This window comes from Carettochelys insculpta, chromosome 6 (genome assembly GCF_033958435.1).
Source record: "Carettochelys insculpta isolate YL-2023 chromosome 6, ASM3395843v1, whole genome shotgun sequence".
NCBI lineage: Eukaryota > Metazoa > Chordata > Testudines > Carettochelyidae > Carettochelys > Carettochelys insculpta.
In genome coordinates, this window is record NC_134142.1 from 92,976,183 (window position 1) to 93,002,203 (window position 26,021).

General features: G+C 52.6%; 1 protein-coding gene across 1 annotated transcript; it reads left to right on the forward strand.

The window, feature by feature from the left end:
- Positions 1–1,008: 1,008 nt before the first annotated feature.
- Positions 1,009–2,728, forward strand: C6H11orf91 (chromosome 6 C11orf91 homolog). Its single transcript, XM_074998538.1, has 2 exons — positions 1,009–1,393; positions 2,658–2,728. The coding sequence occupies exons 1-2, from the start codon at positions 1,009–1,011 to the stop codon at positions 2,726–2,728; spliced, it is 456 nt and encodes a 151-aa protein (XP_074854639.1).
- The last annotated feature ends 23,293 nt before the right edge of the window (positions 2,729–26,021 follow it).

A 26,021-nucleotide genomic window follows, 5' to 3' on the forward strand; every position in this document is an offset into this window, starting at 1 on the left:
ATCCTTGATAGGAAAACCCCACAAGAGTTGAACCCGGCCCTTCTGGCAGGCATCTGGCGTTAACAGAAGGGTTACATACACATTTGTTGTAGAAAAATATTTATTCTGTCCGTAACTGAATGTTGTGAGTATGGTGGCACCAGGAGGCAGGGTTACCAACAAAACACACACACACAGTCCTGCTTGCTCTTCTTCACCCACATTCAACATGTTAGGGTAGGGGATTAGGATATGTGGGGGGGCCTCTGACTAGGGACGTGGATGGTGTGGTGGGGCCATGGATGAGGCACTTGGGATGCAGCAGAAAGCTCCAGGATGGGGCAGTAGGCTGAGCTGCTGGAGACAGCTGGTCCGAGGGTGGGGCCGGAAATGAGAGGTTCCGGGTGCAGGAAGAAGCTCCAGATTGGGGCAGGTGGTTAGGGTGTAGGTTTGCGGAGGGGGCTGCATGGCCTCCCAGTGGCACATACCTCAGGGGACTCCAGGAAGCAGCTAGCATATCCCCCAAGTTCCTAAGTGCAGCGGGTGGCCACAGAGCGCCACATGCTGCCCCCAGAACTGGCTCCGCAGCTACCACTGGCCCGTGGAAGCCACAGAGCTCCAGTGCCTGTCCCAAGCTGAAAGGACACCCCGCCGTTTCCAGGAACCCTGCCACCAAGGGGACTTTTAATGGTGCGACCAGTGAGCTGCCCAGGGCCCCTTTGCAAGCAAGGGTGGGGGTGCGAAAGCCGACACCGCGCTCCCAGAAAGCGGCACTCTCGGCACCCGCTCCGTGGCACAGCGTGAATCTCGGGCAAACCCAAGAGCCCTGTGCCCGGCGGAGCTTCGGGACTCTGCCCAGGACTGGGCACCAGAGCAACTTCACTGGGCCGCCCGGCAGGCGCCCTCCCTCCCCGCAGCACAGTCACAAAGGGGCAGCGCCCCCGGGTGGTGCCGCCTCCCCCGCCCCCCACTCCCGCGCCGCCGTTCCCCCGTCGCCAGGGCAGCAGCGGTTGGCCAGGAGGCGGCGCCATGAGCCAGCAGCGCCCGGCACGGCCCCTCTACTTCCCGTCCCTGTACGACCGCGCCGTGCCCAGCGCCCCGCTGGCGGACTGCGGCCTCTGGCGGAAGCTCTTCGTGCCCCTGCGCGGGGGCGCGGCCGGGCCCCCGCGGCCCCCGCCCGGGCTGGGCCCCCCGGCCGCCGCCGAGCGCAGCTGCCCGCACCCCTGGCCGGTCGGGCTGGCCCCCATCCCCTACGAGCCGCTGCGCTTCTTCTGCCCTGCGCCTGACAGCGCCGCCCCGCGAGGCCCCGGGCCGCCGCCGCAGCAGCCGGACGGGGAGATCTGCGAGCTGGGCATCCGCCTCAAGGAGCTGGAGCTGCTGGCGCTGACCGGCGACGGCTCGGAGCCGCAGCAGTGTGCGTGAGCGGGGCTGCTGCCACCAGCGGGGCACTTGCCTGCACCGCCCGCTGCCGGTGACTGTCCCGGGCTCCCCGCGCCGTCAGCCAGGGCGTCCAGGAACAAAGGGTGCTCAAGACTTGTCATGGCGGGACCTGGCTCCCCAGACCACTAACCGAGGCATGGGCAGTCCGCCCAGCAGAGCCAGCCTGCCCGTCCCCCACCTGTGCACAGACATAAGTGCCCTTACTGCCCGGGGGGTGCCTTGCCTCCACCCTCTGGGCACGGGCACGTACACTTCTGCCTCCCTGCCCCTAAAAGTAAGGGACTCCCTTGGGGCTGGCCCCTGACCAAAAATTCCCTCAACCAGGGCAACAAAATTTTGAATAAGTTGTATGCAACTTCCTCTCCTTATGGCATCCAGCGTGTGGAGGGGCTCAGCCTTGCATCTGCCTCTGAAAATTCTCATAGTGCCCAGTAAAACGTGACAGAGGTAGAAACGAAACAGTAAGCCCCCACCCCCATCTGTGAAAATAGCATTTCCGTTTTAGAGGGAAGTAAGGGATATTACAATGCTCTTATAATTGTACCAGAATGCTTGTGTAATTGTGTCACAATAGGCATTGAATGGTATACTTAGTAAGAAAACATCAGTAGTATCCACCTTTCTCTGCCCGTGTGCCTCAGACCTCAGCTTAACGCATTACAGAGCAGGAAGGGCTGAACAAGCCCTAGAGTTGGGTTTAGGATAACACTCAGCAGCAGACCACTACTGAAATCAGCATTAGTTCAGTAATGGGGAAAGGGGTTTGGTCTTTTTATTTTTATTCCACAGGAGCAAAATTTCCACAGGAAAAAAGAATGAAGCAGGATAGTTCATAACCATTTTTGCCAGTCACAGCCCAGAAGCCAGTCCTTGTCTGGACATTAAGATTTTCCATCTCTTCCCACAAGCAGAATCAAGTTGACAAGAAAGTCTGGAATCTTCAAGAGTACTAAAGTCACACAAAAAATGAATGGAAGTTTTAAATCCATAAGATACAAAACCTTTAAATATACATTAGAAATTGTAACATGTAGCTTGAATTCCATCATTTTACCTAAGAATAACTTAATGGATATTCTCGGTGTCAGAATAGTGGATAACTTTTTCCACTTTAGTGTCTGATTATCTTTAGTGAATTGTAGTGGTTTACTTAGTTTCACATAGAAGTAGGAGGTTTTTCCCCCTAAAAATCTTTCAGTACTTGTGACAAATTCATTGTATTTTCCATTCCTTTCTAGATAATATTTTGAAGGCACTAAAAGATGAAGAAGTTCAAGGCATAAAGACAAGGCAGAATCTGAAGAAATAGACACACATCATCATAAGGATTATTTCAGTTCACTATTCTATCATTCAGTTGTAGCATTTTAGTGGACTTTTTTGTGACAATGTACAAGAAGTCAAGCAGAGACTATACACTAAGTTTCTAACTTGGCAGTATAACTGAATACCATATAATCAATAAAAAAATGTATTTGTCCAGTACTGAATACTAAAATACACAACATTATTTTGGGGAAGTAACTTCTATATGAGAACCTGAATATTAATAGCTGTTTTAACAGTAAGAAAATGTCACCTTATCATGCTTATTTTTCAGGGCGAGAGCTGATCATGTGGGTACAGATTTACAAAATTATCAAAGTATATTACTGAACACAAAAGGCACCAGATATTGCCTTCTTCATAAATATCAGGAATTTAACACTGGTGGATATTAGCCTAGTCATCCAACATGGTAAAATCCTATGTTCCTAAAGCAGAGAAATCACCGTAACTCTAAAGGTATCATGCAGTTCCTCAAAATTCACTAAAATGCATACTAAAAGACAAGAATACTTTTCCCAAGTGTCTCTCTGATGTATAATATTATGCAATACTGGAGCTTATCTAAACGCCACACCAAAAATGTCACCCCCTTCCATCCTAGGTTGGTCCTGCTTCCCAGCATGACTCATTTCAAACTAACTAGTTTATGTGCCGAGGAACAACAGAAAGTAAAATCAGGATTTCATGGTGCTGGTGGATGGGGTTTCCCAGTAGAAGGAGACAGTACCCCATTCTAACATCTGATAGCTTTTGTTAATACTAGATTCAGCATTGAATTCCATCTGTACTCAAAATATCAATCATGTAGTGTAGAACATAATGTTATCCGTAAGCAGGGAGGGAGAAGAAAATAAACTGGTGACTACTTTGTTCTAGATTAGATTTGTATTGGTAGACCACAGAACAGATGTAAATCTGTAAAATAAAACACATATGTCCAAAATAACATGATATAGTCAATGGGAAAGAAGATACTGATGGACTAGAAATACTTCCCTGACTGCTGTTTAGGTGAAAATGATTCATGGGTCCCTGGCTACTCAAACTTACTGCCTTAGAAAAATATAAAATGTTTTATTTAAAAAAATAGATGTAAGCATTGCTGGCCATGCAGCTGTAACACAGACTGCAGGCATTGTGAACTGAGATGTGTTTTTATTTTGGTACAGAATACTTCAGGAGCTACAGTTACAAAGGCCACTGTCAAAGTTTGACTCAGACTCACAATTTATCAGACCACTCTGTTTTATTAGCAAAGCCGCTCTGCTAATACATTTAGAAGTGACACCCCCCCCCCCCCCCGAGTGGGGCTTGTGTCTCTTAATTTATACAGTTTTTTGGAGAACAAGTTACAGACAAAAGAAGAAAAAGATTTTAGTCACCATCCTTTGAGATCCCTGAGACCAGTCACATATCTTCAATTACCTGCCACCCTTAACAATCTCCTTTAACAGCTTCCAGTTAACTTAACTAATTGCCCTTCACACCTTCCATTCTGATGCCTGCTTCTTAGACGTGCTGGCTCCATATTAATTGCTTCTGCATTCAAAAGCTAACTGTCCCTACGTGTGCTCCCTCAGATACTTTGTAACATGTTTTGGCATGCCCTCTCATATACAATGTATCCAGCATGTCCCCTTATACAACGTTATACTTATACAATGTTATACTTCCACAATCCCCACTTTTGGTCAAGGCTATGCCCATGACCAACGACTTACTGGATTCCATACATCAGTCGTTCTTTTTCATTACTTTCACTGATGACATTTAACAACATTAGATTAGCACTCTGGCTAGGACTAACCTGATGGATGGTGTGTCTTGTGCAGTTTTGGATACAACAAGAAATCAATTGAAAACACACAAAGATTATTAGAATTCCAAATAGGATAGTCAGGATTCCTTGAAACAACCAGTTTCCCAGACTAGAGAAATTGAATAAGTTACTTATCCATTTCCACAAGGAACTTGGTTCTTCGTGGGGAAGGTATGCAATTTGCTCCAGATGGCTAGCACGATTTATTACCTCATTAGTATTATCAGGTATGTATACACAGCATTCTGTTCCAATTAGAGCACAGGTCCCTCCTTTGGCTGCCAGTATTATATCTAATGCCCGACGGTTCTGGAGGGCCACTTGTCAGACCGCTCCTGCTTCTTTGGCTAGAGCTTTTAAACTCTCTCCTGTTTCATTGGCCATGATCTCAACCACCGCTTGTAACCTTAAAAGCCTTTTTGCATGGTGAATTACCCCCCCTACTGGGATTAAAGAAATGCCAACAGCTTCTTCCCAAGTTAGGGGGCTTATGTTATCCACATACCATTTAGCGTCTGGCAAGTCCCTCCTTTTTCGCCTGAAATTACGGAGGCGATTTCGTGGGAGGGATTGAAGCACCCGGAATTGTGGGAAAAGCTGAGCAGGATAACAGATACCTGACCAATTTGCTGGTAACACAGTGTAAGCATTTTCCCCACAAACCCAATGATGTCCCATTAAAGCTGGGAAGGGTTGACTGCAACCCTTTGACATGTAAGAATTTACGAAGGAGGAATAGTATCCCCCAAAGGGCACAGGATGATTTTCACTGGGAGAAGAGGTAGCATTTACATGACATTTGTAGATGGTGCTGTTTTTCTCAGGGAGGCTGTAGGGGGAGCAAGAGATTGAATCTCTGGTTTGATCCCAGGTTGAGAGGAAGTTTATCTTTCCATACCCGGTTCGCCATTCTCCAACCTTGTTTGAATAGTCCCATACACCATGGGACACGATGTATTGGAGACAGCTGCTCCTCCCTAGATTCAGCCCTGTCCCATTACACACCCAGCACCAGTGGCCCTTTCCTTTCACCACACTTATAAGTTTAGGAACATATGTTTTTCCCAGCCCCCAAGTGTCATTTTCCTTCCATGTCCTTTTAAGTGGATAGGGTTCTCCAGCAAGCTCTGAGGAATTCAAAGGGATTGCCATGGTGGGGATACTAGCCTGTGAGTGAGCTGGGATGTGGCTGCAGACCCAGCAATTAGAAATATTCAGGATCTGGGCTATCTGCACCTGTTGTTGGATGAAAGAATTGTCACTGTCACTCTGGATTCCCCAGACCCTCAGGACACAGTAGCTGAGGATTAAGCTTCTCAAAGGACACATGTTGGAAGCAGGACCCTTTCTGGTTCCGACAACCCCTTTCGAGGGAACCGCAGTCACGGTTTTACGTCCACCAGGCAGCAGGCGCTAGGCTCACTACTGCTTCTTGTTTGTTGGGTCCTGCTGTCTGCTTACCCTCTGCTTCTGGCAACCCTTACGAGAGCGCAGATTGTAAGGTATTGCAGGCTGTTCCTCTTTGTCTTCTGGGGTTGAAGCTGGTTCTGCGTGGTCTTGCAGAGGTGCTTGGTCCCCTGGAGGTGGCGCTGGCTTACACTGTGAGGCGTGGATCCATGCAGCGATGCCGGATAATTTCACTACTGTCTGGGTGGTGAGCAGTACATGGTATGGACCCTTCCACCGGGGTTCCAAGGCATGCTTCCAAAGGTGGTGCCGCAGGTAGACCCAATCACCAGGCTCAAGAGTGTGACAGGCAGCAGAGGTGGGTTCCATCGGCCAAGCTGCTCGCACCTGCGAATGGAAGGAGCTCACAGCTTGCATTAACCCTTTGCAGTACTGGAGGAGCGTGCTGTGAGTTAGGTTTAGGTCTGGGACTGGGGTAATAGTAGCCATTGTTCGCATAGGGCATCCCATGATGATTTCAAATGGACTCAATTTGTGTCTCTGGGATGGGGATGACCGAATTTCCATAAAGGCCAGTGGTAAAGCAGCTGGCCAGTTTAACCCCATGGAACTACAGATTTTTGCCAGCTTATTTTTAAGCACGCTATTTCGCCTTTCAACTGCCCCTGCACTCTGTGGATGGTAAGGGCAGTGCAACAGGTGGATGACATGTAATACCTGGTTTAGATGTTGAACAATTTTTCCAGTAAAATGTGTTCCCCGGTCACTAGACAAAGTGGCAGGAATTCCCTTGGTAGGGATAATGTGGTTTAACAGACATTTTGCAACAGACAATGAATCAGCTTTGTGACAGGGAAAGGCTTCAATCCAACCCGAAAATAGACATATTATAACTAAAATGAATTCATATTTCTGACACTTTGGCATTTGTACAAAATCAAGTTGCCAGTGTAGGAAAGGTGCTTGAGGCAAACCCCAGAACCCTTGTGTTACTTTTACAGATTTGCCTACATTGTGGCTTTGACAAGTAACACAAGCGGCACAGTGGCGGGTTGCAAAGGAGCTGAAATGGGGAGCCCACCACCCCGCCTTACTCATAGCAGAGACCATCCCCTCCTTGCCGACATGCGAAACACCATGTAGCAGGGCGGCTAGAGACGGGTAGAGTGAGAGGGGGGCTACAAAGGTACCAGTGGGCGATAGCCAAAGGGAATCAGAATGCAAAGAGCAACCCAAAGCACTCCAGGAGTGTCTCTGTTTCTGGGGCAGAATCCTGGAGCTGAGCGAGATGAGACAGGGATGGTGGCGTTACAGAGACAGAGAGGGGACCAAGAAACGCTTCTGGTGAAGGTTTTATAGTGGCGGCATGTTTTGCATCAGCATCAGCAAGTGCATTACCTTTTGCCACCTCGGTGTCTGCCGCTGAGTGGCCAGTACAATTGCCAAGGCAGACGGTAGTAAAACTGCATACAGGAGGGCGGCAATGTAGGGGCCATTCTTGATAGGGGTACCAGTAGAGGTAAGAAAACCTCGAGCCTGCCAGAGGGTGCCAAAGTCCTGCACAACCCCAAAGGCATACCGAGAATCAGTAAAAATAGTGGTAGAGAGCCCCTCGGCTAGAAAGCAGCCACGGGTTAGGGCAATCAGTTCAGCCACCTGAGCAGAGGTCACAGAGGGTAAAGGCGCAGCTTCTATGGTTTCAGAGAGAGAGAGAGAGAGAGAGAGAGACCACAGTGTACCCTGCAAGAAGGTGGCCTTGGTCATTTCTATAACAGGACCCATCAGTGAATACTACCAAGTCAGAGTTAGGGAGAGGTACATCTGAAAGGTCGGGGCGTGGGACAGTGATAGCAGAGACAGTTGCAAGGCAGTCATGGGGTTCACCATCACTAGGTAAAGGAAGGAGGGTAGCAGGGTTTAACTGGGAGCAGTGCTTAATAGTGATATGTGAGGCTGAAAGCAGCATAAGTTCATACCTAGTGAGGCGAGCAGAGGAGAGGTGAGCAGTGTTGCGTTGCAGAAGGAGAGTTTCCACGGAATGGGGAACCATGAGAGTGAGAGGAGAGCGGAGGACAAGGGACTCGGACATCTCGACCAGGCATGCTGCAGCAGCTACAGCGCGTAGGCAAGGGGGTAAACCCTGGGCTACAGGGTTCCAGGTTGCAGGAAAATAAGCCACTGGGCGATTTCTGTCACCGTGCTCCTGAGTAAGAACCCCAAGGGCACAAGCAGATTGTTCGTGACAGAAAAGGGTAAAAGGCTTGTCATAGTTAGGTAAACCTAAGGCAGGGGCAGAGGCTAAATTCTGCTTAAGGGAGATGAAAGCAGCATTTGCTTCAAGTGGCCATCCCATGGGGTTAGGTACAGAGGATCGAGCGAGTTCTTGGAGTGGTTTAGCCAGAGAAGCATATTGGGGAATCCATTGCCTACAGAACCCTGTCATGCCTAAGAATTTTCTGACCTGGCGTGGAGAGCAAGGCTGGGGAAAGCTAAGGATGGCTTGTACCCGGGCTGGAGAGAGTGTACGGGAGCCCTGGGAGAGAAGGAAGCCTAGGTATGTGACAGAGGTTTGGCAGAGCTGCAATTTTGTGTGAGAAGCCTTATGACCCTTGTTCGCTAAAGCTGTGAGAAGTGTTAGTGAATCAGTTTCTGAGGCAGACAGAGAGGGGGAGCACAGGAGTAAGTCGTCCACATATTGGATCAGTGTGGATCCTGATGGGAAAACCAGATCAGCGAGATCCCTGGCTAGGGCTTGAGAAAAATAGGATGGACTCTCTGTATACCCCTGGGGAAGGGTAGTCCATGTATATTGCTGACCCTTGTAGGAGAAGGCAAAGAGATACTGGGATTCAGAGTGAACTGGGACAGAGAAGAAAGCGGAGCACAAATCTACAACAGTAAAGTGGGTTGCATTTGGAGGAATAGACGCTAGTATTGTAGCGGGGTTAGGAACCACTGGAAAAGAAGGTATGACAATACGGTTAATAGCTCGAAGGTCTTGAACAAATCGCCACGATTTGCCATCAGCCTTTTGAACTGGGAGGATAGGGGTGTTACAGGGGCTGGAACAAGGGACAATAATTCCTTGTTCTTTTAATGCAGATATAACTGGAGCAATCCCAGCCTCTGCCTCAGGATTCAAAGGATACTGAGACAGGCGAGACAGAGGTTTGGAATTGTCTACAGTAATCCGAACTGGGTCAGTATTTAATCAGCCCACTTCAGATGGGTGAGATGGCCATAGGGAGGAAGGAACCCGAGAGATTAGGTGCTCTAGGGACGGAGTTAAGGGACAGCAAGGGACCGGAGTGGAGAGGGAAGTTTCAGACAGCAGGGAGGCTACAGAATCACATAAGGAAGACTGAGGGATTTGCAGATAGACACCATCTGGGGAGCAGTAAATAGAACAGCCAAGTTTGCATAGCAAGTCCCGTCCCAGAAAGTTTGCAGGGGTGGAATCAGAGAGGAGGAATGCATGTTCCTCAGAGAGGGGACCGACCTGAATAGACAAAGGTTTTGAGAGGGGAAAAGAGGTAGGGATCCCTGTAATGCCAACAGCAGACACAGATTTTCCAGATCAGGGAACCACAGGCAAGTCAGTGGTGCGGATTGTAGAAAGAGAAGCTCCAGTATCAACAAGGAAAGGGAGAGAGAGATCATTTACAGTCAGGACACATTCTCCAGTAGGGGACAGAGGTAATAAGGGAGCTAAAACTTTCTGAGGTTGCCCAGCATCCCGTCATTGTTGGGGTGAAAAATAGGGTTGGGGATCAGCTGGAGGAACCAGCAGGGGGTTCACTTGATTTCCCATACAATTATTAGGTCGTCTTGGACACTCTTTTTTCCAGTGTCCAGGCTGTTTACAGTAGTTACAAACCCCAGTTAATCCAGCCCCCCGCCCCCTTCCGCAACCCCGTCCCTGTCCCCAGTGTGGTCTGCTTAGCCCTGAATAATGCTGTGTCTGCAGAGCCATTAACTTTTGGGAGGACTGTTCCTCCTTTCCTTTTAAAGTGCGGTGGCAATGCTCTGCTACTGCCAGCAATTTGTCCATGGTTTCAGTCTCCCATCCCACACTTATTCGTTTTAACATGCTGCCTGTGGCAGGGAGAAGACCATCAACAAATGCATGTGCCAAGGCCCCCTGCCCATTTACATCGGGCTCTTGTATTCCTGAATGTTGTAGGAAAATATCAGTTAGCCGGGACCTATAGTCTCCTGGGCTTTCTCCTTGCCCTTGCTTACAGCAACGTATTGCTGTCCAGTTTGTTTTAGGAGACCACACTTTGGGAATGGCTTGATGCAGGCGCTTCCAAAGAGCCATACACCGGTCTCTGTACGCCGAATCTAGGCCAGTACTTTTTATGGTTGAGTGGCGTGCCTCAGCTGGCCAGTCTGCGGCAGCCAACCATTTTTCATAATAACTGGCAGGAGCTAACAATTTGCACAGTTGGAGGAGATATGTCTCAGAGGGTTCATAGGTTTCACAGATTAACAGAAACTCCTCAGCAAATTTGATAGAGTTTTCCTGTGGTTTGGGAAAACCTTTAACTATAGATAAAAGTTCTGTACGAGTCCAGGGCTTATAATCCCATATGGACTCACTTTCTCCCATCTTAAGGACTCGTAAGGGTGCCACAACAGTTTGATCAGAGTCTCTCATTAACCTCCCATCAGGTTCTCTTTTCCAAGAAGAGATGTCAAGAGAATCTTTGCAGTCTGCTTTGGATTTCTTCTTCATAATATTTTGCAGAGCTGTGAGGCCAATGAGGGTATCTTCTTCACTTTCATTATCTGTAGTCACTGAAGATTTTTCTTTTTCTGATTTCTTATTTGCGCAGGAGTATGGTGGGGGTCGGGTTTGATCCGGATCATTGCACAGGACTGGGCAAAGGGGAGCGCTTGGACTAGTGGTGGGAGAGACTGCATCCAATTGAACTTTTAGTTTTTTGCTAGAATTTTTAAGAGAGGTGAGTTTTGACTCAGTCCATCTACGATTTGCCTCTTCCCACCACTGCATGAAGCAGTCTACTTCTCCTCTCTCCAATTTGGTTTTTGGGAGGACGAGTTTGCTTTTTAAAGCGTCCACTCGATCCTTGTCCCAAGAACCTAACAGTGGCCACTGTAATTTGGGGTTCTCTAGAGCTAATTTGGACCATTTTTCAAGAAACCTACAAGAGTCCGGACCCCTCCTAAAATACATAAAATAAGCCGGAGTTCCCTTAGGGAACTGTTTTACCTTAGACTTCTGATTACCCATCCAGGAGGACTTCACACAGCACTCACACAAGAAGGAAATTCGGGCTCGGCAGAGCGGTACCCGGTGCAACACACAGAAAGGAGCCCACAGGCTACTGCCTCAACTGCCCTTGCTTTCACACCAGGGGTTATACCCAAGGCGTGGTGCGGCTGCAGCTGTGCAGATTCCGCTTATTCAGACCGTGGGGACGGGGACCCCTTGGTCAGCCAGTCTCCGGACAGAGATGGCTCCCAGATTCACACACACACACCACAGGGAAGACAGATAGACACAAAGACAAGACAGTCCTCAAACCGGTTAAAGCACAAAAATAACTACCTGAGACGTCTGATTCCAGAAGCTGGATCCAAAGACCCCTACCCGAACAGAGTGGGAACCAACAAGTTCAATGGCATAGACTGCGCTGCTGCTGTGTACCTTTCTGTCTTGTGGAGGATCGCTTGGACTAAGCGTCCAGGCGCCGGCTGCCACGATCGTCCTGCAAGGCAGTCAGGGATCACACAGCCTCAGTGAAGCCGCTTGCCATCTCGGTGGAACCTCCAAATTGTCAAAGTTTGACTCAGACTCACAATTTATCAGACCACTCTGTTTTATTAGCAAAGCCGCTCTGCTAATACATTTAGAAGTGAGCCCCCCGAGTGGGGCTTGTGTCTCTTAATTTATACAGTTTTTTGGAGAACAAGTTACAGACAAAAGAAGAAAAAGATTTTAGTCACCACCCTTCGAGATCCCTGAGACCAGTCACATATCTTCAATTACCTGCCACCCTTAACAATCTCCTTTAACAGCTTCCAGTTAACTTAACTAATTGCCCTTCACACCTTCCATTCTGATGCCTGCTTCTTAGACGTGCTGGCTCCATATTAATTGCTTCTCCATTCAAAAGCTAACTGTCCCTACGTGTGGTCCCTCAGATACTTTGTAACGTTTTGGCGTGCCCTCTCATATACAATGTATCCAGCATGTCCCCTTCTACAACGTTATACTTATACAATGTTATACTTCCACACCATGCACTGCTTAGATTTAAAAATTATATATATATATATATACACACACGTCTCTTTCATCATGCCACATTCATGCTTAAGTACAATGGTGAGAGACAAACTCATTATATAAAGGACAGTGTAATGTTTGTTGCAACAGAGGAAGGCAGTCTTGTGATTAAAACATAGGACTTAGAGTCAGGAGACCTGAATTTTATTCTTAACTTGGCCACAGACTGCCAGTTTGAGCTCGGACACACAACAGCCACATTTGCCACTAATGGCTCTCTGACGTTGAGTGCTTTCATTTTGGATGCCTGACTTGTCTCCATTACCCGTGCATGTGGAATTGCATTAGAAGTCATTGGGAGTTATGGCTGCTCAGCATATGAAAGTTGGGCCACAATTGTCTGAAGATGGGCACCCAAAATTAGAGGCCATTAACTGAGGATTTTGGCCATAATCTCTGCCTAGGACAATATTATCTACCTCAGGTAATTACAAGATTCAGTTAATTGTTCATAAAACCAGGGCTTCTATGTCTATGATGGATTTTTCTTTATAAATTTAATCAAGTTAATGTTTTATTTTTGTGTTCAATTGGTGTTTTTACATTTGCATTACCTGGGCCATAATAGACTATTGCCCTTTCAACGTATGTAGCATTTTGGAGCAATAATGTTCTAGTGCACAAAACCTTGAGGGTAAATGGTCCGTTCCAAATGTAACCCTTCTGTTAACACCAGATGCCTACCAGAAGGGCCGGGTTCAACTCTTGTGGGGTTTTCCTATCAAGGATACAATCAACCGGCTCGAGCCCCCACCCAGTGGCCTGGGACAATTTCACCCCCGTGCTGGGTGCCTGTAAGGCGGTTCTCCCCCACCTCGTAAGCACAGAGTCTGAGATAGAAATGGCTTGTTTAATGACCGTAACCTACCCCAAGGTTACAGCGACAGATGCAGTATATCTCAGCACAGAAGAGACAAAACCCCTTTTACCCAGATACCATCCCCATATGCAGTAGAACCCAGTCTCTTGCTGGGGCTCTTGGCCCTTTTACACACACACACAGTTACAGGGTGTACCCTCTGCGGTACAGTCCCAAACTCAAAGCCCAGAGATACATCACCAGGGCAATACTAGCTGTCCACTTGTCTGTAGCCTCCCCTTGCTGCCACCAGCCGTCTGCCAGTTGTCGTCGTCGTCCGCCGCCGCTCCTACCGGCCGCCCGCCGTCATCTACCGCCGCCCCTACCAGCCGCCCGCCGTTGTCTACTGCCGCCGCTGCTCCTACCGGTGGCCTGCTGGTCCTGCTGTTGTCCGCCGGTCCTAAACCCACTGCTTGGGACTGCCCTAAGGCAGAACCCAGTGATTTCAGCTCTGTGTGGCCTCAGCTGCCACTCTGTGATTTCAGCTCTTGGTATCTCTAGTGTGGGGTTTCACAAACACCCTAGTATCCAGCTCTATCTTTTAACAGGTGGGGAGGGTTAGTCAAGCCAGGCTTATAGCTATATGGCCAAGGCACTGGCAGGGCCAAGGCACTCAGCAAGCTGGCTCAACCAGTACCCCTCCCCTTGCTCTCTCACAATGCTTTAAACCAGGGAGCCCTGTGTAATCAATGTCTTACACAGCTAAGGCGACTGCCCTGTCCCCCACAACAACCCAGAGCATTGGTGAGATCTCACAACTCCCACCTTAAGTGTCAGCTTAAATTGTGATTTTACAACTACATGTTTACAAGAGACCAAATCTCATGGCTTACTTGCTACCGATTAGGCTTTGCCTGAAAAGGTATCACACATGCACACCTTTTGCATTCTCATGCAGATGACCTCTGGGAGACTCATTCCTCCCAGCCTTCAGCAGCATTGCGTTCCTTCTGCCCCATTCCCCACAGAAGCAAAGACGAGGGCAGGCTCACTTGCTCTCCTGCCTCTGGAAGCAGCTCCCTGTCCCCTCCTCCTTCCATCTTCTGGGGCGGGGGAACTGCTGCTGCCCCCCACTTGAGCAGCCCACCTCTTCATCCAGCAGCTGCTGCATCCTCCCCCCCAGGAAAGGTAAGGGGCTTCTTAAAGCGGCGGTTGGGCCCCCTCCACAGGCCTCCTCCTGTGGAGTGGCCTGGGAGGGGTGAGTTTGGGCAGAGCCCTTCTTCTCCACTGGGGCTCCAGAGGGGTGGCTGCATAGCCAGGGGTGGGGTGTTAGGGTGTGCCCCTGCCCCACCCCTGCAGCCACCCCCCCCTTACTGCCCCCCGCACCCACACCCAGCCGCCGCTGGGGGCCCCTCCTCCACCTAGGCCCCCTTCTAACCAGCTGCCCCTTCCTTCTCCCCCTGGTTTCCTGAAGGCTCTGCAGCAGCTGCTGTGGCCCCCCCCCCCTCAGGCGCACGTGGGCACCCCCATCCCCCCCCATTTCCCCCAGGTTGGCTGTGCCCACGCCCCCTACCCCCTCTTTTATTTTCACTTCACCTAAGCGCCTGAGCCCCACCCCCCCACCGCACACGCATAAACTTTAATCCCTCACATCCCAGTGCAGAAAAGGAGCCATCTTACCATCTTGTGCTGGGAGTAGTGGCCATCTTAGATTTCACCTTCCCCTGACCTCACTGCCCTTGCTCTGCCCTTCCCCCACCTGACTGGGTCCTCAGCCCAGCCGGTGGGGGAGGGGCAGCCACGCCTCCACCCTTCCTTCCACTCCACTCTCCTCCCCTCCCCCGCTCTCTCTTAAAGGCCCCCCACGCCCAACAAACTGCCCCCATCTTAAAAACCCACCACCATGACCCCCACACCCACCGGAGGGTCATCCGGTGACCCCCTCCTCCCCTCGTCTTCCACTGTCACCCCTCCCACCCCCGAAATGGCGGCCCACTCATCCAGGGCTGCCCAAGACTCTGCCGCCATGTCGGCTGAGGGAGCCCCGGAGCCTGCGCCCGCGCCCACCACCTCCGCCGCGGCGTCCTCCAGCAACCCAGCCCCGAACCCACCCCTCCAAAAGGGAAGGGCCAGGGGAAAAGGAAGGGCAACAGCCCCGCCCGGAAGGCCAAACCCCCCATGGCGGGGACTCTCCCCCCGGCTGCCCAAGCATTCGCCGCAGCCTCCCCTTCTTCCCTTCCCCCTGCTCCCTCCACCACCCCTGGGGGCCCCCGACATCTCGGCCCCCAGGTCGTATGCCCAGGCAGCGGCCGCCGCCCCGCACCCTGCTCCTTCCGCCTCCACCAGGACTACCATCCCCGACGGTCGCAGCCCCTTCCCCGCGCTCACCAGGAGGCACGGGGTCCGCTGCCTCCTGGTGGCTGCCTCGCCCCATGTGGAAACCTACGTGCGGGCGTTGGCACGGGTGATGGGGTCCGCGGCCGTGGTGGCGGCCTCCCGGATGTTCAGGAAGATAGTCTTCTTCCTGGCTTCGGAGGCCGCCGCCCAGGAGGCGGTGGAGAGGGGCCTGGCGGTTGGGGGCGTGCACGTGCCCCTGGAAGACCTGGGCGTGCGGGTGGTCTTCTCGTCCGTCCCGCCCTTCCTTCCCAATGCCGCCCTTCTGCCTTTCCTCACCGCCCTGGGCCGGCCTTTGACGGTCCTGAGTCCCCTCCCCCTAGGCTGCAAAGACCCCACCCTACAGCACGTACTCTCATTCCGCCGGCAGGCCCGAGTCCAACTGCCGCCGGCGGCAGCAGAGGGCGGGGTAGCCCAGGAGGGGACTATACTGGTGCCCTATCAAGGGGCCCAGTACCGGGTCTTCTACACCCTGGGGGAGGCCCGGTGCTTTGGGTGCCGGGCGGCGGGGCATGTCCGGAGGGATTGCCCCCTGGCCCGGCACGAAGAAGAGGAGCCCGGGACCTCCTCCGACCCGGGGGGCGTCAGCCACGAGACCGGCGGCGCCCCGACCGCGACAGGCCCTGGGACCGCCCCTCCTCCTTTAGGCCCGGACGGATCCATCGCCGCTCGGGCGTCGGAGGGCGCCCGGCAGCATGGTGCCGGGCGAGAAGAAGCGGGCACCAGCGCCCGAACAGGCACAAAAGCCGGGCCCGCGGAGGACAGGGAGGCAGGGCCGGTGGCAGGACCAAAAGAGGGCCCACCCCAGGGTGGGTCGCCCCTCTCCCTTGCCGCCCAACCCCCCTCCTCCCTCCCTCCTTGTCAGCCCTATCCCCTGGCCCCTCCTCTTCTACTGCCCAGCCCGCCTCCTCGGAGGGCTGGGTATTGGTGGGGGGGAAAAGGAAAAAAGGGGGTGCACGCGTCCAGCACCCCACCCCGCCAGAGGACGGGGTGGAGGTGCCGCACAAGGCACCCAAGAGATCCGCCAGCCCCGCTCCACCCGCCGAACCCCCGGCTACCAACCATCTGCCGGGGGCGACGGAGGTTGCCGCCGTGGCGGCCAAGGAGACTAACACCCCCTCGGCCCTGGAGCCAGAGCCAAAAGAGGCTGAGACGGCCCTTCCTGTGCCCGCGCCCTCCTCCGACACACCTCCGGCCGCTACCCAGGCGGCTGTAACAGAGCGCCCGGAGGAGGTGGGCCCCGGCCTCGCCCTCCTTTCGCAGGAGGTCGAGGCCCTGGGCCTCACCCCGGTGGCCCTGGATATGTAAGGCCTGCTATTAGAGGCCTGTGGGCCGCCCATGGACTCTCCACTCCCCCTCCCACCCTCCCCCTCTCCTCCTACCAGCGATTCCTTGACTGCCACCTCCCTGTGCCCTGAGCTGTCCCAAGGGGCAACCCCTCCCTCAACTAGGGACGACCCCCCGGCAGAGGTCGGCCAGCCCCCGGATGCCCCAGGGGAATCAGGGCTCCCCTTGCACCCTTCCTTCATCCCCGGAACTGAAAACCCCGACGCCCTCCCCCGCGACCTGCCGGCGCCTCCCGCTGAGAGTGCCGGCACCTCATCCTCCACCCTGCCATTGCCTGAGGAAGCCCCCCTTCTGGAGACCCCCTTGGCCCGTATTTCCGCCCTTGCTCCCACCTTGGCCTCACTGCTTGCCACCCCCGCCATACCCTCTCCCGGCCAATGCCCCGCTCCAGAACCCGCAATCCCCCCCCGTCCAAACCCTCCCCTTCCTCCTCTCCCCCACTCCCTCCTTTCCTTCCCCCCCACGACCCCTCCCTTCCCCCACCGATCTCTACCTCCCCTGCCCCCATCCCTCCTCTTTTCTACCCCTGCCCACTCATATCAGCCCCCCGAGGTCGTAACCCCTCGGGAGGCCCCTCTTGCACTGCCCTCTCCCAGCACTTCTGGGGCTGCTCTCCCTCTGCCGCCGCCATCCCTCCCAAACTCAGGCCCTAGTCCCTACCCCAACCTCTTCTCTGGCCGAGGGGCCCAAAAGAACACGAGGCCGACAGGTTCTCAAGACCCTGAGGCCTTGGCACCCCACACGCTGGCGGGTGAGATGCGCCAGTTCTTGGAGGACGTCCGCGGCTCCAAGAACAAGGTTACTCTCGCCCTCCAGCGCTGGGGGGACTTCCATTCCGCTTTAGAGTCCGTGAGGGCCCTTCTGAAGGAGGGCAAGGGGACCGGGAAGAGGGACGCCGCGGTCTACCAACGGGCCTGTGGCTTCCGCGATGCCCTCGTCACTTTTGGCATCGCTCACGGTTTGCTGCGTGGCCCCACGGGAACCGCCGGCACTCCCTCTGGCGAGGATCCTCCCCAGCCCTCCAAATGGCGCCGTTCATCTTTGCCACACTAAACGTCAGGGGCTGCGGGTCGGGTCTCCGCAGGTGCCGAGTGCTCTCCTTCCTCCAAGAGGGGGGGTACTCGGTCACCTTTCTACAGGAGACCCATACTACTCCGGCCGCCGAAGCCAAGTGGCGTCTGGAGTGGGGGGACGGGGTCCACTTTAGTCATCTCTCGGTCCAGCGGGCCGGGGTAGCAACCCTGTTCTCCCCAGACCTGCAGCCCGAGGTGCTGGGGAGCGTCGAGGTCGTGCCGGGCCGCCTACTGTATCTCCGGGTACGGGTGGAGGGGCTGCCTCTCCACCCTGTCAACATCTATGCCCCGACACTCGGCACGGAGAGAACCTCCTTCTTCCGGCAGGCGGCGGCCTTCCTCGACATCATCGATCCTCGCGAGTGCCTGGTCCTCGGCGGGGATTTCAACTGCACCCTCGAGGAGCGGGACCGCATGGGGACCGAGAAGTGCCAGGCCGCTGCGGACGTCCTCAGGGAGCTCATTAACCATCGCTCCCTGGTGGACGTCTGGCGCAGACACCACCTGGACGAGGACGCTGGTTTCCACCTGCGTCCGGGTGGTGGGCCATAAACCTGCACACTCCCGGTTGGACCGCATTTACATCTCGCGGCATCATCTCTCCAAGGCCCACGCCTCCAGCATACGGCCGGCCCCCTTCTCGGACCACCACCTGGTGGCCGTGAAGGCTTCCCTCTTGCCGGGGAAGCGGGGGTCGGCCTACTGGCATTTTAACAACAGCCTGCTGGAGGACGTGGGCTTCGTGGCATCCTTCTGGGAGTTCTGGCTGGCCTGGCGCGAGCAGCGGCACACCTTTCCCTCGGCACGGCGGTGGTGGGACCTGGGAAAGGTGCGCACACCGCTCTTCTGCCGCGACTATAGTCGGGGGGCCAGCTGGCAGCGGGATGCGCTGATAGGGCAGCTGGAACGGGAGGTCCTTGAGCTGGAGAGGTGTCTAGCCGCCAGCCCCGGAGATCCATCCCTCTGCGGCACGTACCAGGAGAAGCGGGATGAGCTCAGGACCCTCGACGCCCATCGGGCACAGGGGGCCTTGGTGAGGTCGCGAATCCAACTCCTCTGGGAGATGGACAGCGGCTCCCGCTTCTTCTACGCCCTAGAGAAAAAGAGGGGAGCCAAAAAACATATCCTCTGCCTTCTGGCAGAGGATGGCACCCCTCTTACGGATCCGGTGGAGATGCGCGAGAGGGCTTGCGCCTTCTATGCCGCCCTTTTCTCCCCGGATCCGACCGACGCCGACGCCTGCAGGGCGCTCTGGGACCAACTCCCGTCGGTCAGCACGGGCAACCGGGACCGGCTGGAGCTTCCTCTCACTCTGGCCGAGCTCTCGGAAGCCCTCCGTCTCATGCCCACCAATAAATCCCCGGGCATGGACAGGCTGACCGTGGAGTTTTACCACGTGTTTTGGGACGTCCTCGGCCCAGACCTGCTTGGCGTCTGGTCCGAGGCCCTGCAAAGCGAAGTGCTCCCCCTCTCGTGCAGGCGTGCAGTCCTCAGCCTGCTACCCAAGAAGGGGGACCCCCGCGACCTCAAGAACTGGCGTCCCATCTCGCTCCTCAGCACGGACTACAAGATCATTGCCAAAGCCATCTCCCGTCGCTTGGGCTCCGTGCTGCAGGACGTGGTCCACCCCGACCAGACCTACACCGTCCCAGGCCGCACCATCCTGCATAATTTGTTCCTGGTCTGGGATCTCTTAGAGCTTGGGTGTAGGGACGGCCTGTCGTTTGCCCTCCTGTCCCTGGACCAGAAGCAGGCGTTTGACAGGGTGGACCACGGGTATCTCCTGGGCACCCTGCAGGCCTTCGGCTTCGGACCCCGCTTCGTCGGGTTTCTCCGGGTGCTGTACGCTGCCTCGGAGTGCATGGTCAAGCTCAACTGGACCCTGACCGCTCCGGTCAGCTTTGGACGGGGAATACGACAAGGCTGCCCGCTCTCAGGACAGCTGTACGCCCTGGCCATCGAGCCCTTCCTCTGCTTCCTTCGGCGAAGGTTGACGGGGTTGGCGCTTCCAGAGGCAGGGCTGCGGCTAGTCCTGTCGGCGTACACCGACGACATGCTCCTCGTGGTCCAGGACCCGGGAGACCTGGCGCGTCTGGAGGCTTGCCAAGCTACCTACTCAGCAGCCTCCTCTGCCCGGGTCAACTGGGTCAAGAGCTCTGGCCTGGTGGTCGGGACTGGATGGCAGACGAGCCGCCTCCCACCCGCGCTTCAGGCCATCCGGTGGAGCGCGGGTCCGCTGTTCTATCTAGGCATCTTTCTATCCGCCACGCATCCCTCTCCGCTGGAAAACTGGCAAGGCCTAGAGAACAGGGTCGCTGAGCGGTTGCGGAGGTGGACAGGGCTACTCCAGTGTCTCTCCCTCCGAGGGAGAGTGCTGGTGTTGAACCAACTAGTCCTGTCCATGCTCTGGCACTGCCTCGGCACCCTGGTCCCACCCCCCGGGTTCCTGGACCAGCTCCAGAGGTTAATCCTGGAGTTCTTCTGGCCAGGACTGCACTAGGTCCCTGCAGGGGTACGCCATCTTCCCCCAGAGGAGGGGGGACAGGGCCTGACCTGCACGCGCACTCAGGTCCATGTCTTCTGCCTCCGGGCCCTGCAGAGGCTTCTCAACACCAACAGTGCAGATAGTCCGGTGTGGAGCACGCTGGCACACGCTTTCCTCCGCCGTTACTGAGGGCTCCGATGCGACCAGCAGCTCCTCTATTTATCTTGCAGAGACTGTCCGCGAGGCCTCTCGGAGCTGCCGGCCTTCTACCAGAACCTCCTCTGCACTTGGCGGCTGCTCACAGCCTCCAGGTCCTTAGGGGCCACCGTGGGAGAAGACCTCCTCGCGGAGCCCCTGTTACACAACCCCAACCTTCGTGTGCAGGCGGCGGAGTCTCGCACGGTGCGCCGGAGGCTGGTCCTAGGTGGAATCACCAGGGTCGGAGACCTCCTGGACTACGAGCCGGGGGACTGGATGGAGGCCCCGGCGCTCGCCCGGTGCATGGGGCTCTCCGACCTACACTCCCCCCGTCGCATACTCCAGGAGGTGAAGGCTGCCCTGCCCTCCACCGCTCATAGCTACCTCGGCCGGGTCCTGCGAGAGGGTGCACCCGCCCCCCTCCCACTCCTAGCCCTCCGGACCTCTCCGTGGGCCCCCGGCTTCGCCATCCTGCCCGCCCCCCGCACCCCGCATCACCTCAGCTGGCTGCACACTTTCCAGCCGGTCCCCTTCCGAACTGCGCCTCGACATCTTCTGTACGCGCTCGTGCTTCACACGCTCCACTTCCCCACCCTCGTGTCCCGCCCCGATCACAAATGGCGGGACCTCTTGCCGTCATCGGAGGGTGGGGAGCCCCGGTGGGCTGGCCTCTACTCAACCTTGGTCCCGCGGCCCGCCGGGGACATCAGCTGGAGAATCCTCCACGGAGCGGTGAGCACGGGTGTGTACCTGGTGCGGTTCACCCCCATTCCGGACACCTGTACCTTTTGCGGCACGAGGGAGAACCTGGCGCACATCTACATCGAGTGCGCCAGGCTGCAGCCCCTCTTCTGGCTCCTCCAGAACCTCCTCCTGAGGTTCTGGCTGCACTTCTCCCCACACCTTCTCATCCTCTCACACCCTATCCGTGGCCCCACAAAGTCACGGGACCTCCTCGTCAGCCTCCTCCTGGCCACGGCCAAAATGGCCATTTACAAAACCAGGGAGAGGAGGCTGGCAGGGGGGGCGACCTGCGACTGTGGGGCCTACTTCCGTTCCTCCCTCCGCTCACGAATCCGAGCAGAGTTCCTCTGGGCGGCGTCCACCAACTCCCTGGACGCCTTTGAGGAACAGTGGGCGCTGTCCGGGGTCCTCTGCTCGGTGTCCCCCTCCGGCTCCCTTATTTTAAACCTTTGACCCTCACTCCCGCTCCTGGTTTTTCCTTTCGTTGTCCCCCGTATTTATTTGGGACCGGGCTGTTTTTAATGGGTCCCCTCTCATCGTGAGAGGGGCCTTGTAGCTGTGGGCAGGCTATGCCTGCCCACTCCCCCGGCATCCAATATGTACACAAACAAATGTCATTTCATGAGCAAAATCAGAGGCAACAATGGCAGAGAGGCTGAAGGCCAAGAGAATAGGTACACTGAATGCACAGAGCTGCTGACTGCAATCCAAGAAGAGCCACAAGATGTCAGTATGGCCAATAACTTCAGAAGCAAATATCAAACCAACAACTTCACTGACCTGGCCACCAAATGAGAACAAAAAAGGAAAGCAAATTAAAAACCTCACTGACCTGGCCCCCCACTCACCGTTTGGGGCATCAGGGCTCTGCTTGTGCTCTAGCCCTGCCAGAGGGAGTAAGGGGAAAGAGCCAGGGCACAGGCTCAGAAGACTTGCTGCAGGACTGGAGCATGAGCACCAGCTCTCCCACTGCAGGGAGAAGCCTTGAGCCTCACCATCAGCCAGATCAAGGTAATACGGTGGCTGGATCTGGCCCACGAGCCATAGGTTCCCCACACCCGGCCTCAACACTTAAAAATATAGCTATTAGTTTTTCTGGGCTTTAGTTCCCCATTTGAAGATTAGGTGGACAAGTACCTTTCAAAAGGTGTGCTGAAGATAACGATATTAAATTTAAAGCAACATTGTGAGGTACCCAAGATGGCAGATGGTGTTGCCATGCACTGTCTAGGTCAACTTATAGTGAGCATCAAAAGGCAGGACATATGAATAAAGGTTTCCAAATCAGCTGCGTTATAAAATCACCCACTTCAAGCAACAAAAGTAATACCCCCATCTTCCCAAATCCCAAAACAGTTTCATTCACCCACCATTTCCAAACTAACACTTCCCATCCCTACTTCAGAGACCCAAACAAAGAGCTCTCTAGTCGATGTCCCTTACTCCTGCCTCCCAGTTACAATCTGTCCCATGCCTATTACAGCACTGCTGACATCAGTGGGACTACTTATGTGTACATAAGTATCTTTCTGAATTGGGGGTCTAAATGCAGTTCCATTCAACTACTTTCATTCATTTTCAAAACAGGCATTTATGTAGAAAAACATACTTGTATTTTTTAAAAAAATTAGGAGAATTTTACACCCTGCAAGGAATGGCATTAGCTGATGTGTTCTGAACCAAAAGTTAAGGAGACAGACCATAAAATGGTGGGGGGCGGGATTATTAGACCATATCTTTAATCAGAACAAAACGTGAGCAATTGTTTTATACTGTGTACTGCCTCAGCCATATCAGCATAAGGATTAGAATACTTCATGGTCAATTTTCCTTCCCTCACATGCTCCAAGACAATGAAAATTACAACTTTTTTAAGCACAGCAGGACACATTGCTGCAGTACAGTGGCTTTATATGAAGGTACATGTTTGCTGAAAGGGGAACTTGGCCCAGTATGTATAAATCATCAATTAAAAAAATCAAACTACTTAAGTGACATGGATGATATTTTATTCAATAGCTCTGTCACAATATTCAGGGTGCAATCAAGCCCAATGAGGGGTTGTGTCACCACTTGTCCTGCAATCCTGCATGCCTTAGAATGCTTTGCTACTGTAGGATACTCACAACTAGCTGGGGTGCGTGTGTGTGCGCGCGCGCACGTGCATGCATGCTAGGTACAGCCCCTTGGCCAACCTTCCTCACCACTACATCCTGTCTACAGCTTCACAGTCCCACTCCAGCTTCCAACCAACAAAATAATCCCAACATGTATCACATTTTGCCAAACCTGCACACTCTACAACACCCAGCCCTCTGCTGGGGAGCGCACAGAAACAATAAGATTTAATTTGTTTCTCTGAAGACACGAAAGCATATCGCATGTGAACTGGGGCAAACGCATCCCTTCCATTTAAACTTCAGTATTAAGAGCTAGCTTATAGTCAACATAAAGCAATTTTAATAAAAGGATATGGTAAATGATGTCAAAGAAAAAGCTAGAAAAGGTTACATGCAAATACAAGTAAAAACATACGTAAAAGACTAAAACTTGATCTAGCAGAACATAGACTTCATCCAAGCTGGTTACTTACCCATATTCAGTTTTCAGCATTAGCCATTGAAAGACCCATATTTCTCATTTTACAGGCCCTCTATTGCTTTATTTCTGTCAAGTGATGAATGTCTTTGATTATACCATCCCAAGGTGAATTACATTGTTTCAAGATGTAGGAATGTAAGCATCCTATCCCACAGTATATAAATAAGGCTTTCATTGTTTTGTTTCCACTATTAATTTATATGAGAGAGGTAAATAGCTGTCTTCTCCCTGCTCTGGGAGTGTGAAGGAGTCAGTGTCTCACACTAGTGCAGCAACAGATGAATTAGGCCAAGTGGGCCCAATCTACTAATTAGGCTGAAAGCAGAGGAACTTTAGGATGGAGGCAATTAACTAGAAACTGGATCAGCTGTGCAAAGCTGGGTATCTGTCTGCAGGAATATACAGCTGGGGGAGGCTTCAGGAAAGCAGGCAGAAGTCACTGCCTAAGAAAAGTGGGTATGGTTGGAGAAGGAATCAAGTGTGTTATTAAGCAATCCAAGGACAAAGCAGTGAGGGCTAAGAGAGAAAATTCCACATCTGCTGAACTGAGGGTCCCTAGGGTTAGCCTGCTCTCCCATAACCACCACTGGGGATGACAAGGGTATTGTAGGTGTCAGCCAGCAGGTGTGAAACTACTGAATTCCCTGGAAGGGGAGGGGTTTAATGACTTAGCCAGAGAGTCAAGCCAGAGAGTGGAACCTGCAGGCCAGGTGTGAGCAGGGCAGCAGAACAATACAGAAGAGAAGATCTGGAAGGAGTGAACTCTGGTGGAACTAATTTCTAAGACAGGCAGTAGGAAATGGTGTTCATGGTGAGTGGACTCTGTTTCTTCCTGTTTGGCTACAGACTTGAAAATGTAACATTGCTGCATCCATTTAGCCTTACTGTTAATCACATATATGCCACTGGCTTTCAAACAGATGTAATTCTGTACCCTTGTATAATACAGTAACAGTTACATACACTCAGTTGATTTAACTGCTTATCACCTCAAGTTCAGATCCCTCTGCTTCCCCCTTTGCAATGTATTCATCTTAAAAGTAAAAGCCAAAGCAAACTTCTTCTCCCACCACCCCACACTATTGTCACCTCCCCATCTTGTTGGGTTGAATTGTTGACCTAATATGTAAAATTCAAACTTCATTGTCTGAAGACTAGTTGGTCAGAAACTCAAATGCACATCAGCCTGTTTAAGACAGACTGTGCTTATGCATTACTTGCCAAATAGATGTTTAAAGTATAATTCTAGCACATTCACAAGTTTTTGTACACTCTCTCTGCATGCATCGTGCAATAGTACTAGTGAATTGTTAGTTTCCAATGACACAGACTATAACCATAGTGAGTTGAGGTAGGGTGAATAGTCAGATCAGCTGAAACTCACTACCTGACACTCTGGCATTCAGATGTTCTTAGGGTCAGATTCTCTCCCTTACACAGCAGCAGGAAGATTAGCTGCTCACTGACACAGAAGTGGCAGATCAGAGCCTTCTTTCCTGCACAGACAGCTGCCACCATAGTTTATCTCCTCTTCAGATGGAAGAAGTTTATTTTGTCATCTTTATCTACAAGCTTCAGGACATAATATCAGAGTATGCATAATGTCATCTACCAAGCTGTTACAAACATTTCATAGTGACATTTATGACCAATATGTTATTAGCTTTCAAACAGTGTATTACATGTCATTGTTCAAACAAATATCACAACATCAGTGTGTGAGGGGTAAAGTGCATTCCAAGTGTGACAAGAATGGAAGGATGGATATAGAGCAGTGAACCACAGATGGGCTTCTGTCACTATACTTCTCAAATAAAGTATAATTAATAAACTTATTTGGAAATATAAGCAGAACTATGGGCATGCACTTGATTGCATTGTGTATGTGCATAAACTGCATGTATTATTGCTACAGTTTGAATATAGTTGCATTAACTACCCTTGGAAATGAAACAAACAATCTGTATTAATGACATCAAAATGATTAATTGCACATGCAAAATTTACTTCTATTTTTCTTTTCTAGTTTCCTTGAATTTTATTACAAATAATTTGTTCTCAGCCGTGCATTTTTATACTAGTTAATTCAT